Source organism: Theropithecus gelada, chromosome 10, assembly GCF_003255815.1.
Source record: "Theropithecus gelada isolate Dixy chromosome 10, Tgel_1.0, whole genome shotgun sequence".
Lineage (NCBI taxonomy): Eukaryota > Metazoa > Chordata > Mammalia > Primates > Cercopithecidae > Theropithecus > Theropithecus gelada.
The window spans coordinates 53,907,698-53,925,440 of NC_037678.1; the positions used below are offsets into that span (position 1 = coordinate 53,907,698).

The window sequence follows — 17,743 nt, forward strand, 5'->3', positions numbered from 1 at the left end:
CTCCCTTTTCCCAGCACCCATTCTCTTGACCACAGGGCTTTCCAATTTCATGATCTGATACTGGGTTTGAGCTAGAATAAAGCATTAGTGGGCGTGAATCTATCATTGATACCTCTATTGATGGGGAACTTACTACCTTACAAGGTAGCCCCCTCCCTTGTGAGAAAGCTCCAAGTGGTGTAAGAATGGATTAATCCAAACAGTAGTCTCTTGCACAGGTCCCGTAGGACTCCTTGAGGTCTTACAGATCCACTGGGCCTCTTCATCATGTAGTTCTCCCAAGATGCTTAGCGAGCAAGCAAGCATCTCTTGTGTTCCTTCCAGAAATACTCTTCTCTGGGCCAAGTCCTGGAAGTTCACGTATCTGTTCCACTTTGGATATGGATTCCGGGGTTTTCAGTACCATAGTATGTTTCTTTTGAACGTGACTCTATTCTAATTTATTAGAACAGTCTGTTCAGTTCTGAATTGGGAAGGAGCCTCCTCACCTCCCTCCTTTCGCATGTTAGACCTTTGTTAGTATCGCTCAAGCTCTCGTTAGCTTTGAAGATACCCACATTTTATGCCTGTCTGAGACTAACTGGGACACCTTCGAGATTCCATATCTGTGCACTCTCTCTGAGACTCTGAAACAGTAGCAACGTTTTCAAATAAGAGATGGAAAAACTAGCCCACGCTGACTTACACAACATATATATGTAAAATATAAATAGGCTCACATAACTGAAAAGCCATGGATAGATGGCTTCAGGTATGGCTGGATCATGGTGTCGCAAGGGAATTGCCCAACTGCTTTCCTAAGCTGCTGCACCATTTTATATTTTTACCAGCAATGTAGGAGGGCTCTGTTTTTTTCATATCTCCACCGACAGTTGTTATTCATGTTTTGGATTATAGCTGTTCCAGTAGATGTGAAGTGGTATCTCAGTTTGGTTTTGTTTTGCATTTTCCCAAATGATGTTGAACATCTTTTCGTCTGCTTATTGGACATTTGTATATCTTCTTTGGAGAAATGTCTGTTCAAGTCCTATGCCTGTTTTTTACTTGTATTATTTATCTTTTTGTTGTTAAGTTGTAAGGGTTCTTTATATATTCTGGGTACAAGTTCCTCATCAGATGTGTAATTGATACTATTTTCCTGCATTATGCGGATTGTCTTTTCCCTTCCTTTTTAATTTTATTTATTTTTTGGCTTTCACATTGGGATAGTATCATTTGAAGCACAAAAGTTTAAATTGTAATGAAATTCACTTTATCTATGTTTTTTTAAGTTGCTTGTGCATTTGGTCGTATCTAAGAGCACTTTGCCTACTAACCTGTGGTCACAAGGAGTTTACCTCTATGTTTTCTCTGACAGTTTTGTAGTTTCAGCTCTTAACATTTAGGTCTGTGATCCATTTTTAGTCCATTTTTCTGTGTGGCGTGAGGAAGGGGCCAGCCTAATTTTGTTGCACATGGATATTCAGTTACATCACTTATTGAAAAGATGGTTCTTTTGGCCATTTAATTGCCTTGGCATCCTTGTGGAAAATTAACTGACCATAAACATAAGGATTTATTTCTGGACTCTTACTTTTTTTTTTGATATGCATTGATTTTTACTTTTGATTTTCTTTTTTTTTTAAGTTCTGGGCTACATGTGCAGAATGTGCAGGTTTGTTACATAGGTCTACATGTGCCGTGGTGGTTTGCTGCACCTATCAACCTCCCCCTTTTTTTTTTTTATTTAAAGAGATAATAGAGACAGGTTTGTTCTGTCTCTCAGGCTGGAGTGCAGTGGCCCGATTATAATTCACTGTAACCTGGAACTCCTGGTCCCAAGTGATCCTTCCTCCTCAGCCTCCCAAAAGCTGGAACTACAGGTACACATCACTGTGTCCGGCTAAGTTTTTAAAATTTTTTCGTAGAGATGGTGTCTTTCTGTGTTGCCCAGGCTGGTCTGGAACTGCTGGCCACCGGCTACAATTCTTTTCCATTGATCTCTAGGCCTATCTTTATACAGTACTATGTTGCCTCTTTTTTTTTTTTATTTTTATTTTTATGATGGAGTCTCACTGTATTGCCCCTGGAGTGCAGGGGCATGATCTTGGCTCACTGCAACCTCTGCCTCCCGGGTTCAAGCGATTCTCCTGCCTCAGCCTCCCAAGTAGCTGAGATTACAGGTGTGCACCACCATGCCTGGGTAATTTTTATATTTTTAGTAGAGACGGGGTTTCACCGTGCTGGTCAGGCTGGTCTCGAATTCCTGATCTCGTGATCCGCCCGCCTGGGCCTCCCAAAGTGCTGAGATTACAGGTATGAGCCACCATGCTTGGCTGTTACTTCTTCAGATCTTGAGAAGGAGTGTGCCGGGAGAGGAAACAGCAAGTCCAAAGGCCTGGAGGCAGGAATGGGCCCTCATTTTTTGAAGCTCAACAGAGTGGAGCCAACATACCCCTGTGAACCAAGACACCAAAGCTAACACTTCCCTTGCGGGTTTGGTCCAGCCTTGGGCCTGGCCAGGCCTTGCTTGGTTTCAATTCCCTACCCCTACCACTGACCTAGAGCAAGAATAGAGATAGAGGCAGCCAGACAGAAAAGGGAAGCAGCCTTTTTTTTCACTTTTACTAACTACTGGGTGTTGGCAGCCCCACGGGGAACCACTGGAGGAGAATCACTGAGATTCCAACATCCAGGGTTTGGGAGGAGCAGATGTGGTGGCAGTGCCCGTCAGAGGGGTGCCGTGGGCCCGTCAGGTTTTAGTTTCAAGAATAAAAGTGGTGAGGGCTTCCTATTTGTTGGGGGAGGTGGGAAGTGGCCCAGGGCCTCAGGCTGGAGAATCACAGAATAGTGATTCAGAAATGTGAGCTCTGGAGCTGGACCGTGTAGCCATTTAGCTGTCCCTGACCTTGGGCAGTAGACCTTGCCTCTGTGTAAGCCTCAGCTTCCTCATCTGTCAGGTGGAGATAGTAGAAGCACCTGCCTGCTAGGGCCATTGGGAGGCAAAGTAATTTCACTGATGGCCAAGCTAAACAGAGCCAGCAGAAGGAAGAACGCGGTTTTGTGGTGAATTTATCCCAAGTGCCACAACACAGTGGGGTCTTTTGTAATAGGATATGTTTTAGCTGCAGTGGCAGAGCTCCGAAGCAACAGTAGCTTAAACAACATCTAAGCTTCTTTTTGTCAAGGCAGTCCAGGGCAGTATGGTGGCTCCATGCTGACAGCACCAAGTTCTGCCAGCCCTGAGGAGTGGCCCTCACCACCGGGGTTTCAGGTGCTTACACCATGCCCACATTCCAGCCAAGGAAGAGGGAAAGGAGAAGGGAAACTGCACCTGGCACTTCTGCTCACACTCCATCCACGAGAACCTAGTGTCCAGGTGGACTGGGCGTGTGGCCTTTATTCCAGGTGCCCTTATGCTCAACTAAGAATCAGTTCTGTTGCTTTTAACGAAGGGCCAGCAAACTTTTCCATTAAAGGACCAGCTAGTAAATATTTTAGGCCTTGGGATCCATACAGTCTGTCATTGTAGTGTAAAAGCAACCACTGACAATATGTCAATGAATGAGGATGCTGGGTTCCGATAAAAGTTTTTTTTACAAAAACAAGTGATGGGCTGGACTGGGTCCTCGGACTGTCATTTGACCGCTGCTTTGGATGAAAGGGATGATGGGTAGAACCTGGGGCGGGGGTCTCACTAACTGGCAGCCTCTGTTCCCCACCAGGAGCTGACTGGCCACATTCACTCCCTGGCCTTGGCTGGACTCACAAAGGTCCAGATGCCAAAAACCACTTCAGGGAACCCGGGTCTGGGGTAGCTTTGCTGAATCGAATGGAATTACTGAATACGGTCATAAGATTGCGGTCTAGTATTGTAACTTTGTCGACATGCCTACAAGCAGGCTGACGACTCCAGGAGGGCTTAGGGCAGTGTCTGCCGTCATCTGTGCACAACAGAGAGCCCACATGGGGCCAGGTACACTGGAGCCTGGCTGAGTGGACACATGTGTGCACGGAGTGAATGAGGCACAGAGCTTCTGTGCCACCCTCTGCTCTTGCCTGGAAGTTGGCAGTAGCCATAACTGGTCTTCCCACTTTATATTCACTGCACATTCCATCCCGTGCATCTTCCTGTCAGCAGCCAGGGAGGTCCTTTAAAGGGTGAGAGGATGGTGTCAGGTCTCTGCTCATCCCCCCATCACACCTCTGTGCTCATGGGAGGAAACCCAAACACCCCACTATGGCCTAACGTTATCTGGCCTTAGCATGCTTGTCTGAATCCATGGTCCATCCCTCTCTCTCGCTCGCCCCACTGCAGCTCCGCTGGCCTCCCTGCTGCTTCTCGCTGCCTCAGGGCCCTTGCACGTGCTCTTCTCCTTCCTGGAGTGCTATTCCTGCAGATGCGGTGCGGCCTGTGGCCTCACCTCATTCAAGCTTTGCTCACAAGCCTGTCTTTCCAGAGAGATCTTCTCAGACCATGGCACTTCCCTCACTCATTGTCCCTTTAATTCATATAAATTATACATTTATTTGAGAGGAAAGTATTCATACTTCACTGTCTAAAAGTTGTAAATAGCATGGGAATTTAGAGCACAAACTCTGGAGTTAGACTGGGTGGGCTCAGATGTGCTGTGTGACCTTGAACAAACAGCCTGACCTCTCTGTGCCTCAGGTCTTGGATCTGTCAAATGAGAAGAATAACAGTGCCTACCTAATAGGGTTGATGTGAGGATCAAACGAGCTTGACAGGTGCGTGAGGGCTCGCTGAATATTAGCTGTTGTTACTGTTGGTAGTAGTAATAGTCATTACCTTGTTGACTGGTCTACTCTTGACCATGAGCTCCCAGTAGACCGTCTTGTTCTCTCCCCAGCCTCCATGGCTCAGGCTCGCACCAGTTGCTCAGCCAGTATTTGCTGAGTGAAGAATGAGTCGAAATACACTCCGCATTAGCAGAGCTGGCCCTGGGTGCCCTGCCTGCTTTCGTGTTGCTTCCTCCTGAAGCCTTCCGGGCTTGCTTCTCTGATTGACCACCAGCGTTTTCAGCATATGGCGCTGCTGTCTGGGCCTCTCTCAAGCCCCCGGGGAAGTGCCTTTCCAGCCTCATTGCTGGGGCCTCCAGAGGAAGAGCAGGGCTCCATCTCCCTTGTTTTGCATCCTTTGGGCACGTTGCCTGGGTGCATGGCAAGAGCTCAGCAAAGTCCCAGGGGCCTGATGATGCAGACCAGCTGGGCCTTGGGAATCTTAGGACCTGGTCTTCAGAAAAGAGGACGTTTGTTTTCAGGCAGGGCAGAAAAGAAGTGAATGGAGAAGGGATGTGTTTGGAGTTTGTTTTCTCCAGGGAGTGCTCAGAACAACACCCTTTTGTGGCAGTTTGCTGCTCACAGTTACAGCTAGCCTGTTGTCATACGGCAAGGAGAATGCTAATGGCTCGCATATATTGAGTGCTTACTATATGTGTACTTGGTGCTTTTCCTATAGTGCCTCATTTATCCCTAACCACAACCATGAGAAGTACCAGACAGCCTGGGTTCAAAACCCAGTTCCTCCTTGTACTTCTTGGAGGCCTAAGGCTTTCTTGCTGTGCCTCAGAATGGAAGCTACCTTAAAAACGTGGAGCAAAGGCTCAGTAGACATTAATTGCTGCCTTCATCATCACCATCATCCTCATCATCACGGGTTTGCAGATGATGAAGCCGAGGCCCAGGATGGAGAGGGGACTGGCCCAAGGTCACCCAGACAGTGAGGGGCAGGGTCAGCCCTTGAACCTACGTTTGTGCTCATAACTATGATGTAAGAGTGTCACATCTGCGGGGACGTTATCTGGATCGTCCAGGGAGCAGAGAGCAGAGAGAGAGGGCATAGGAGAGAGACTGGAGCTGTTAGGCGTGTTTCTGGGTCAGATGATTAAAGAAACTTATCTCTGCTAGCACAGTTCGGGATGAAAGGCTGGCAGGGGCGGTTGGGTGATTTGGGTAATTTGGCCTGAAAAATCTTCCCTGATATCTCAAGTCCCAGCTAATCCCTTCCTCCTCAGTTCCTCTCCCATCACACTTAGTGGCTGGAATCTTTGATTAAGACTGGCCTGGCCTTTGCAATGTCCCAGCCTGTGTCTGAATTTGGGGGTGAGCTGGCAGTGGGAAATGGTGGGGGCAGGGGGCTTCTCATGGATTAAGAGCCACTTTACATGCTCAGTCCCATATCCTTGTGAAGGTGGGGTATTTTTTATACCCATCTTACAGATAAGAAATCTAGGCCTGGGGAGGGGCAGTGTTAGGGCCACCTCTGTGACCGTGGATCTCTGTTTTTCTCTCTCTCATTTACTCCACCCCAGACACACTGCCTCCTTTCTGTTCCTCATTACATACCAGACGTGTGCCCACCCTGGACTCTTTGCAGCACGGTGCCCCCTGCCCGTCAGGCCCTCCCCTCGGGTTTTTGCAGGGCTCTCTCTCTTGCTCTATCCAGTGTCTCTGCTCAAACATCACCTCCAGAGAGAGGCCTCCCCTGACCTCCCTGTGAAACAGTGCTTCCCTCTCCGTCATTCTGATTTGTCTTTCTAGTGTTTACCACTGCTTGACACTAGATTCCATACCTGAGTTTTCTTTGGCTCATCTCCTTTGCTAGAATATAATGTCCACCATGCAAGGAGTTTTTGTCTGTTTTCTTGGGTTCAGCTCTGGCCTGGGTCTCCTCTGGACTGATGTCTTGCTTTCTTCTCCCCACCTCTGTTCTACCCCAGGAGCTGGCCAAGAGGACTCCCGGCAAGCACCCAGACCACCCCGCGGTCCAGAGTGCCCTGCAGGCCATGAAGACCGTTTGCTCCAACATCAATGAGACCAAGCGGCAGATGGAGAAGCTGGAAGCCCTGGAGCAGCTGCAGTCCCACATTGAAGGCTGGGAGGTATGTACATGACAGGAGGGGGCCTCCTGGGCTGCAGGGGGCCAGGAGGTGCACAGCTGCAGGCATGAACTGAGGCCTGAGCACCTAGTTCAGTCTGCAGTGTATTTTGTTTGGCCTACGGAGTGTTTGCAAAAGATTGCTTCATTATTTTTCAATTAAATCCAAATAAAAAATCGCATTTCAAGTTTCTCTTAAAAACTTGGTGACACTGGGCCCCTATATCTCATGGAAATAGTCACTTTAGCTTCTAGTTTCCTTCAGTCCCCACTATCCCCTGTTATCTCCCTACCCCTTCTCTTTCATGCATTGCCTGGTATGTGGAGGCCTTTGAACTATTGATGCCAACGTCGAGGGTAGTGTTTTAGCGTCCACTCCAGGACAGGATTCTGGCTTTGACACTCGTTTGCTGGGTGACTTTAGGCAAATGGCATCACTTCTCTGAGCTTCAGTATCCTCATCTGTACTTGGTACATAGTAGGTACTCAATGAATGGTAGCTGTTGGCATTACTATCATGATTATTAGGGGATAGGGTTCTTGAGATCATTGGATTTAAGTCCCCATGCCTTCCTTAGATTATTAGAGGTTTCCTGTGACTCCGTAGAAGGAAATGGAAAAATATGAATAAATGAAAAAATCTGTATCAGAGTAAATACAGCTGGAACGGGAGATTAAGAGGGACGATGAAAGGCTCTCGGGCAGGGATTGTTACGTGAATCATACGCCTCAGGCCCTTTGGATTTTCTGGCCTTTGGAGGCACTTGCCATATTTGGGATTTCTAGTTCTTTTCTCTGTGCTGGGGAATCCTAAATGTGAGGCTGTATTGCTGTGAGGTTATGGGTTTGGCTGCAGAGAGGAGAGGGGCTGTGTTCAGGGAGGGGTGGGTATTGTGGATCGGCCAATCCACTTGCCATGTCCCCCGCTCTCCTTCTGCTGGGCCTTCCTGCCCAGCTGAGGCTGGAGAGTAAAGAGCTGTATTTCCCAGCTTCAGTTTGGGATATGATTTGGGGTCTGGCCAAGAACAGATCCAGCTGCTTGAGATTTGGAAGGTGGAAGTGGGGCGGAGGCCATCCCTGTGCTATTTTTGCAGCAAAGCACAGCCATGGTTGTGTCTGGCTTTCCGTGGTAACATTAGGAGAGGGCCCGGGCGCCAGCTTCCTGCATGTCAGATGTATGGCATAGGCATTCCTTTTTTACTGTTGGTGGGACAGCAGCCATAGGACGGCTTTGCAGTTGACAGTTGAGGCAACAACTACTGAATCCTCAATGCTGCCTGGGCCACCTTTTCCTGGAGCCTGAGCTTGGACAGGTGATGTTCTGATTTTCCTTTCCCACCTGGGGCAGAGGCAGTGGCTCCCCTGGTGGGTCAGTTCTGCAGTGAGGTTGGTTTTCTAGGGCCCTTGGCCTGGATTCCTGGCTCCTCTAGCCCCTTCAGTGAGTAAGTAAAGCCCCTCCTTCCTTTTTGCTTGAAAGTACACGGCTTGGTTTCTGTTTCCTGCATCTGAAAGTTACCTGATCCTCAGGTGCGTCAGTTAGGATGCATCCTCTAAGACTCTCATCTCAGCCTCATGATGGCAGAGCTCTGATTTGGTCTCTGGTGATCCTCTTCCCCTCATGCTTCTATGAAGGCAGCAGCTCCAGGCACCATGTGTTCAAAACCGGAGGAGACAGGGGCATGGCCAGGGTAGTTAGTGGGGAGCTCTCTTCCCTGGTGGAGGAAAGCCTTTTCTAGAAGCCCCATGCAGGTGTCCCCTTTCATTACGTTGGCCAGAAATGGGTCACATGGCCACTTTGAACCTCAAGAGCAAACAGAGGTGACTAATTTAAACATCTGTCTATTTGGGCTTTGAGTTTCCTGGAAGCCAAGATGAAAAGAGCAACACACATAAGTTACCTAATATTGTCCAAAACGGAAGAAGCAAAGCAGTTCTTCTGCGAGACAGAGTTTCCTGGCACTCAGTTGGAAAAGAAATTTCTCACATGGGCCCCGGAGGAGAGGGTATTGAGCAAGCTCTTCAGCAGCTGCACCAGAAGTGATTTCCGGATACCTTTTTTTTCTGGTAAGGGCCTAGGGAAATGGGAACCAAGGGTCTTTAAAACCCTTTGTGACCCTGAACATGGACAGTTTGAGAACTCAGTGGCCCTCAGTGGCCGCTGTTTCTGGATGCAATAGGAAATAAAGTGACTTAAAATAAGAATTACTGGCAGTTATTTAGCACCTGTTGTGAGCTTCCAACCCTACAAGGGAGGTGCTATTATCCCCATTTTACAGATGAGGCGGCTGAGGCACGGGGACTGGGTTTTGAGGCCCAGCCCTGTAACTTACAGACTGCTCTGCCTCAGGTAAGTTTGTCTTGCCTGGTGGGCCTTATTTTCTCCTATTTGTTTAATTTTAGTGATAATATCTCTGAAGTTATTTTTTGGTTTCATTTGGAAGATAAAGTGAGGTATGGAATATGAATGTCCTTTGAAAAACGTGAAATTGTTTCCTATGAAGTAGAAAGGTTTTTAAAATACAGTTTGTTCCTCAAGGTGACTTGTGAAAATAATACATTCTAGCTAGACAAATTAATGTCTAATAGTGGAGCTGCTTCCATGCTATCTGTTAGTTGTTACAGTCTCTGAGGACAGCATGACTTAGGGAGCAGTTCATGTTAATGACAGTGATTGCACGTCTTTATTTCAGATATTCTTCTTGGTTATTTCCCATCTTTCTGTGTGACCTCTTACTGATCTGATCCGATGGCTGTCATCTCTCTCTTGAAATATGTCTGACAAGGGGCTTGTTTTTGGAGCAAGGGGAGTCTTGTCTTGGCCACTTTCTTGCTGTTTGCTTGAGGTTGCATCATTCATGAGTTCGATCTCCCATATGTGTGTTTTTTAGCCCCTGATCCTTTGTGAGCCACTGTTTGTTGTGAGACTGGTTTAGTTAAAACCAGATAAGTTAATCTGCGAATCCATTTTGCTGAGCACATGGAAATGGCAGTGTCACAAAACCTTACAAGTGAGTGAATGAGACAGCCGCCTCTGTGGGGAGAGATTTCTTTGCCTCAGTTTCCTCATCTGCGAAGTCGGGATCATGGGAGTACCCCCGTCATGGGTCACTTGAGGACGGGGGAGTTGATGCTTACAGAGTCCTCGGCAGTGGCTGGCTCAGAGAAAACGCCCAATACATGTCAGGAGGAGCCCCGGCAGCAAAGTGGGATCTCTTTATTTATTTATTTTAGATGGAAAAAGCATCCAAGAGCTTTGACTAGAACTTGTGCCCAGTGTGGGCTGCGCCTCCTCAGAGGCACACTGCAGATACAGCCCCATGGACTTCCGTGGGAAGCTCACAGTGACGAGAAGGAACTGTGTGCTCTTAATAAGAAAGAAACAGTCCTGGTGCAGTGGCTCACACCTGTAATCCCAGCACTGTGGGAGGCCGAGACGAGTGGATGACCTGAGGCCAGGAGTTTGAGACCAGCCTGGCCAACACTGCGAAACCCCATCTCTACTAAACAGAAAAATTAGCCAGGTGTGGTGGAGCGCGCCTATTAATTCCAGTTACTCGGGAGACTGAGGCTGGAGAGTTGCTTGAACCCAGGAGGCGGAGGTTGCAGTGAGCTGAGATGGTGCCACTGCACTCCAGCCTGGTCGACAGAGTGAGACTCCATCAAAAAAAAAAAAAAGAAAGGGAGGGAGGGAGGGAGGCAGGCAGGCAGGCGGGCACTCCACTTTCTGGCTCTGGATCTGGAAGCCCTGGTTTAGGAGATGATCAACTGTTCACTCACCCACAAGGGGAGAGAAGGAAACAGGAGTGAGGAAACAAAATCACTACAAAGCTCTCGTAGTTTTTTCCTGCCCTCCCTGGGGTGCTTTGGGCTCCCAGTGGGACAGGGTCTCTCCCCTTGGGGACTCCTGCTGTAGACTAACGATTGCAAAGAAAACTCTTCAGGTTGTCCTCGAAGAGCGGCCTGAGTTAGAGGTGAGCGGGTGGGGGAGTGGAGGCTGCTTGTCTGGGTTCAAGTTCCACCTCACTGCCTTACCACCTATGCGACCATGAACAAGTCACTTTACCACGCTGTGCCTCAGTTTCCTCATCTGTAAAATGAGAATTGTCCTGAGGATTAGCCGAGTTTGTGCAAGATATTTAGAACAGTGCGTGGCATGTGGCCACCCCATGCGTGTATTGGCTTTGCGTGTATAAGGTTTTGTCATCTCCATCTCCATCATGGTTGAGTGTGCATGTCTGGAAGGAAGGAGGTCTTGAGTCCTGACTGGTCCACATCTCTTGGTGCTTAGCCTCTTCCCTGTGCATCCAACCCCTAGCATCACCCTTGACCTGGATTCAAAGATCTCAGGGAGATTGAGAGTGCGGCTGGGCTTCTCAGCAGGGCTGGGGTGGAGGGGGTATCGCCCTGTAGTGTGCTTGGCATTTCAGCTGCAGTTGGCCGGGTGGTGATTAGCCAAGGCTGGAGAGGCAGCTTCCCAGGCTGGGCGCACTTCCTCTCCTAGGTCCCCCGAGATGGCCTTGGCAGCAGAGTTCAGGTCTAGGGCTGTGTGACCTTGGGGTTTGGCAGCTGGGCCAGGTACCAGATTCTTCTTCAACTGCCCCTTTGGAGCCTAGAAGGGTTGGTGGGTGGGCATGAGGGAGCCAAGGCAAAAGGAAGGGGAGGCACGTGGGCTTCAGGGACTGCCAAACCAGTGTCTGCTCTGTGCTGCCCATGGGCCATGATGAAGCGCCAGGGAGTCCCTGTCACCCTGTTTGTGAGGATGCCTGGGGTCCCAGGGGCGCTTCCTCATGACAGCCCTGAGTCTTGGTGTAGCAGGCTGCTGCCTCGCTGGAAACCTGAGATCTGTCCTGTAGGCATGCAGTCATCCGTGCCCACCTGGCCCCTAGCCAAGCCGAAGGCCGTGATGTGTGATAATGAGTGCAGGCTCCTGTCCCAGCTGCACAGCTCTTCACCACAAGAAAGCTGCTTTCCCGGTCTTCAGAGGGGCCTCTGGCACTGTTGAGTGAAAGGGTTTGTTGTACCCAACTGGACCATGAGCACAGAGCAGACCAGCTCTAACACCAGCGAGAGAGTCCCTTGTAGGCTGTTAGCAGACAGCCTGGCTTCTCAGCTGCCAGAACCAGTTCCCCTTACTGGGTCTCAGAAAGAATTGAGTCAGCAGGTCCCAGTGGGGTAGGAACTCCATGTTGGTTCTGGGTGTTCAGTGTTTGGGGAAGGAGATTCTGTGAATAATTATTCCTCTCTCCCCAAGTTCATTTCCAGTCAGGGACAACATCACTTCTTGTTTCTTTCTTCAGTGTAATCTGCCGGTCTGTCACATGAAACTCCCTTAAAACACTGCTTTTGCATAATATTCCTTGGGCCTAAATGTCCGTGGCACCCTGTTGTCTGTACCTTATTGTATTAATTAAAGTCCGCGGTTGACTGCTGTAGGGAAGCGATGCAGCGGTCTCAGGGAGGTGGCTCATTAGCATTGCAACGCAGTTCTCATTAGCAGCGCAGAGGCGGACAGCCAGGCTGGGGTGGGCAGCTCTGCTCTGCCGGGACCCAGTTTCCCTCCAGCTCCTTACCCCACCATCTGCTGCAGTGTATCCCACCACCCCAGCCTGTGGAAAGAGGAAAGGGAGGGAAGCCATTTTCTTTCAAGGATGTGCCCTGGCAGTGAGGCACATTGGTGATCGCTTAGTCATGTGACCACACCTGGCACAAGGGGGACTGGGAGATGTAGTCTGTGGCTGGGCAGCCAAGTACCAGGCAAGACTCCATTCCCCAAAATGAGAGAAGAGGGACGTGGATTGAGGGGCTGCCTCATTTGGCATTCGGTGCCCACCAAGGTCTCTTTTCTTCTCTCTTTGGACTTTGGGATCTCTCTGCCCTTGCCTGGGTCCTCTCGGCTTCAGGGAGACCTGTGTGATCTCAGGCTCTGAGGATCCCTCCCAGCCAGGACCTTCCCATCCCTGCCCTCAGCCTCTTTATCTATTTTTTTTTTTTTTTTTTTAAAGATAAGAGCTCTGCTCTGTCACCCAGGCTGGAGTGCAATGGCGTGATCTCGGCTCACTGCAACCTCTGCCTCCCAGGTTCAAGCGATTCTCTGCCTCACCCTCCTGAGTAGCTGGGATTACAGGCACCCACCATCATGCCCAGCTAATTTTTGTATTTTTGTAGAGATGGGGTTTCACCATGTTGGCCAGGCTGGTCTTGAACTCCTGACCTCAGGTAATCCTCCTGCGTCAGCCTCCCAAAGGATTACAGGCATGAGCCACCACGCCCAGCCAGCCTCTTTATCTTAATTTTTGTCTTCCAAGGTCTGCTGGCTCCTCCCTGATGCCTTTCCCAGCCACTCTGCCCGGATGCTCACTGATGTTCAGTGAACTTCATGCACGTCTTTGTCACCCTTTCCCCTGCCTCTCAGCATAGGTACCAGGTTTAGGATTGACATGTACATCTTTAGCTTAGCTAGGTGGAATGCCCACAGGATCCTGCCCCTGATGTTTTACACATTGCATTTGTTGAGCACCTACTGTGTGCCAGAGAATGTTGTGGGTGCTGGGCATACACAGGGCACATAGTTGATTCGGGCCCTGTCCTTACAGAAGGGGCATTCAGATGAGGGATATATAGTAACAAGTCAGGACATAAATAAATAGTGGGGAAGGAATAGGTGAAAAAAAAAAAAAAAAACCCACAATAAAAACTGAATGAGGTCAGGCGTGGTGGCTCATGTCTGTAATCCCTGCACTTTGGGAGGCCGAGGCGGTTGGATCACTTGAGGTCAGGAGTTCAAGACCAGCCTGACCAACATGGTGAAACCCTGTCTCTACTAAAAAAATAGAAAATTAGCTGAGCATGGTGGTGCATGCCTGTAATCCCAGCTACTTGGGAGGCTGAGGCAGGAAGAATCCCTTGAACCCAAGAGGCGGAGGTGGCCGTGAGCTGAGATCGCGCCATTGCATTCCAGCCTGGGCAACAAGAGTGAAACTCCACTTCAAAAAAAACAAAAAACAAAAAAATCCAAAAAACAAAAACTGAACCAAAACATACCCAGATGCTGACTAGGACCTATTAGCTGTATGAGCTGGATGAGTCATTCCTTCCTGAGCCCCAAGTCCCTCTCCTGTAAAAGGGACATGCGGTCACATCAGTGTGCCCTCCCCAGGATTTTCCTGGCATGCTCAGCAGATGGAAACCACTAATCACATCGTATTGATTTTCTGTCCATTGACAGGCTTGCTGGTGGAGTTTTTGGCATGCGGCAGGTGGTAGTAGTAGGTTCTATCTCTGGGAAAGGAAGGGGATGTTCCTGGGTAGGCTCATTCACTGCATCCTCATTGCTCTCCCAGGGTTCCAACCTCACCGACATCTGCACTCAGCTCCTCCTGCAAGGGACTTTGTTAAAGATCTCGGCGGGCAACATCCAGGAAAGGGCCTTCTTCCTCTTCGACAACCTCCTCGTCTACTGCAAGCGGAAATCCAGGTGAGTGGCCAGGACACTGGGATGGGGTCTAGCCTGCTACCTTCTCCAGGTGATGCCCTGGGCTTGTCACTCCCCTCTCTGGGCCTCCCTTTCCTGTGAGGTGAGGGATTTGTTCTAAATCAGTGCTGCTAGTAGAAATACGATGCGAGCCACATGTTATGTTAAATGTTCTAGTAGCCTTTAAAAAATGTAACAAGTCAAGACGTAAATAAAACAGTAAAAAAGTAAAAAAAAAGTAAAAAAAATTTACTTTTTTACCTTTAAAAAGGTAAAAAGAAACAGGTAAAATGAATTTAAATAATATATTTTATTTAACCTAATAGATCCCCAAATATTGGAATATTATATTCGATTATAACTATACATGTAATTATTATTTAAAAAATTATTAAAGAGATATTTTGTGTGGTGGGTTTTTTTTTTTTTACACTAAGTCCTCAAAATCTGGTGTGTATGTCATACTCACAAAACACCTGAATTTGTCCTGGACACGTTTGAAGTGCTCAGTAGCTGCCTGTGGCTCGTGGCTACCATATTGGATAGTGTAGGTCTAGATGACTGTGGAAACTGGGAGGTTCTTTGTGACACCAACATCCTGTAATTCTAAGATCTAAAAGTTGAGGGTTCGAGAGGAGTGAAGCTCTTTCACTGTTCAGTTTTCGGAGGGTCAGGATAGTTTCTTCAGCTTCTTTGTGTCTCTCACTGGTGCTTCTTGCAATCTGTAGAGTCTAGGAGTAAGTGGATGGATGACTGAGTAGGTAGACAGAGGCAGGTGTATGTGTGATGGAAAGTGTGGTGACGGGTTGTGTGGGCACACGGGATGAGGCACAGATGGTGGAGGTTTGGGAGGTGAATGGATGGTAGATAGGAGGAGGCAGGGAGGGAAGGAAGGAATGTGGATGGATGTTGGAATTGACATGTGGGTGAGTGAATGAGTGTTTGAATGCTTGGAGGTTTAGGAGACGGCTGGATGGAAGAATAGATGGAAAGCTGGGGGCATGTGTGGATGTTCAGGCAGTTAGAGAAATGGATATGAAGATTGGCAGATATGTGTCTAGATGAATGGTAGATTGGGGTCTTCTGGTATGGTGTATTGAGTGATTGGGTAGATGGATGGATGGATGGGTGGTTATATAATTGGGAAGGTGGGTGGGTGACAGAGGTTTGGAGATTAGTGGATGGATGGCCAGTTGGTTGGCATGTTGGTGGATGGGTAGGTGTTTAGTTGATAGTTGCTGAGGTGGTTGGGCTCTGGAAGGGAAAGTGGGACAGTTGGATTACTGAGTGGATGGATGGGTGAATGATTGGAGAGAGGGGAAATTAGGAGGTGGATGCGGCGGGTGGATGCCTGTAGTAGTTGGTGGGAACTGATGGTTGGATGTGTGGGTGGGTGGGTGGATTGGCACAGAGAGATTCCTGACTTTACGTTTTCATGTTCAGCAGTTATAGGATGGTCTCAGCTGACCCCTGCAGCACTTTTAAAATCTCTTTGCTGTTACTTTGTGTTAGGGACAAAATAGTGATGTTCCAGAGGCTTCTTAACTCCTCTATCTAGCAAAGACTAGAGCTGAGGCCTGAGGTCCAGGCCCTAAGCCCTACCTTCAGCATTTCCTATAACTTGCTTTGTGGTTCAGGCCATGCCACTGATCATCTCTGAGCCTCAGTTTCCTTGTCTGTCTGTGCTGGGCTCCTAAGGTGCAGTGAGAAACCTTACCACTGGATGAATAATGGATGCTCCATACCCATGTGTGGGCTTCCCAGTGTCCTCCTCTTCCAGTGGGCCTCTCTGAGCCTTCGTTTTCTCTTCTGTAAAGTGGGGACGATCAGACCCTTCTTGTAGTAGAGTTCGGTTAAGAGCTAGGCCCCCCATTGGATCCCTGTTTAGCCGCCTTTGCAGCTCTGTGACTTTGCCTCTCTCTGTGCCTCAGTTTCCTCTTTTGTAACACAGAGTCAATGATCGTATGTACCTCTTAGGACCATTGAAGATCAGATATGTGAGTGTGCCTGGCATATAGTGGGTGCACAGCATAGTAGCTGCCAGCACCATTGTTGTTAACTTGGCTCTGGTGTGGTCACACAGGTACAGCTCCTGGTGCACAGGAGGCTCTGAAACCACAGGCCCTTCCCCACTGCCCTTTCCCCCCTGTTCTGGGCTTGGCTCTCCCTGTGAGGGCCTGGGCCTCCTGCTTCTGCTCTCTCCCAGTGGCTGGCTCAGCATGGCCCTTTCTCATTTGCTCCTTCATTCCCACCCACTCCTTGAGGTCTGTCTGTCTCATGTCCTGCTGTCTGCTCATGAACGCCCCCTTCTCCTCTTTCCCTGCCTCCTTTCTGGTCTCTCTGGGGCTGTCCTCAGAGTCCTCCTTGGGTAGTTTCAGGGCTGCTGCCAATGTCCGCCCTGAGCCCTGCCCCGCCACTCTGCCCCGAGCAGTCTGGAGCAGGCACTTTTCCCAGAACACTGGGATTTGGAAAATAGAACATCCCTTTAGGCCTCTGTGACCTGCTCCCAACTTTTAGCTGAGTTTACTCAGCCTTTGGCTTCCGGGTGGAGGCTCTGCCTCCTCTGAGGCAGTCTCACCTGTGCAGGGACAGCAGCTAATTCTGATAATACCGGATTCCAAGTGGGCTCCCTAGGGCCTTCCTTGTGGGCGCCCTGAGCCTTTCAAAGCCATTCCCCACCTCACTTCCACAAGCGAGCCAGGCTGGCTGCAGGGAAAGGGCGCATCTGTCTCTTGAGAGAAGCTGGCAGGTGGCCAGCATTCCTGCTTTTGGATGGAGAGCCAAAGGGCTGAGCTCTGGGAGGCCCAGGAGATTGGGCAATGGTGAGTGGATCTCCCGGCCTGAGTCCGATGTGGGTGCAGGCAATGCCTGGAGTGGCTTGGTGACTGCTGACTGTGTTTGTCTTTGTCTGGGTCATGCAGGGCACCACCCGTCCAGGACGTGGGTCAGGGGAGGTCTCTGACTCACAGTGCTTCTGGGCGAATTCAAAAGCAGAGGCTCCTTGGGTGTCTGAAGTGGAAAACGGGAAGGAGTGTTTTAAAAACCCACCTCCCATCCTCCAGAAGGGGAAACCAAGACCCAGAAGAGCAAAGTTGCATGCATCTCAACCCCCTGCTTAGCATCTTAGAGGCAGCAGTAGCGTTTCGCCATTAAGAACACAGAGGGCCGGGCGCAGTGGCTCACGCCTGTAATCCCAGCACTTTGGGAGACCGAGGCGGGCGGATCACAAGGTCAGAAGATCGAGGCCATCCAGGCTAACACGGTGAAAACCTGTCTCTACTGAAAATACAAAGAAATTAGCCGGGTGTGGTGCCATGAGCATGTAATCCCAGCTACTCGGGCGGCTGAGGCAGCAGAATCGCTTGAATCCGGGAGGTGGAGGTTGCAGTGAGCTG

The 17,743-nt window shown here is 49.3% G+C and overlaps 1 protein-coding gene across 1 annotated transcript in view; it reads left to right on the plus strand.

The window, feature by feature from the left end:
* PREX1 (phosphatidylinositol-3,4,5-trisphosphate dependent Rac exchange factor 1) overlaps positions 1-17,743 on the plus strand; it is a 205,599-nt gene that overhangs the window by 113,781 nt on the left and 74,075 nt on the right. The window contains exons 6-7 of the mRNA XM_025399110.1: positions 6,720-6,881; positions 14,218-14,351. Coding sequence (XP_025254895.1) covers positions 6,720-6,881; positions 14,218-14,351 — 296 coding nt within the window. The remainder of the gene's footprint in view (positions 1-6,719; positions 6,882-14,217; positions 14,352-17,743) is intronic.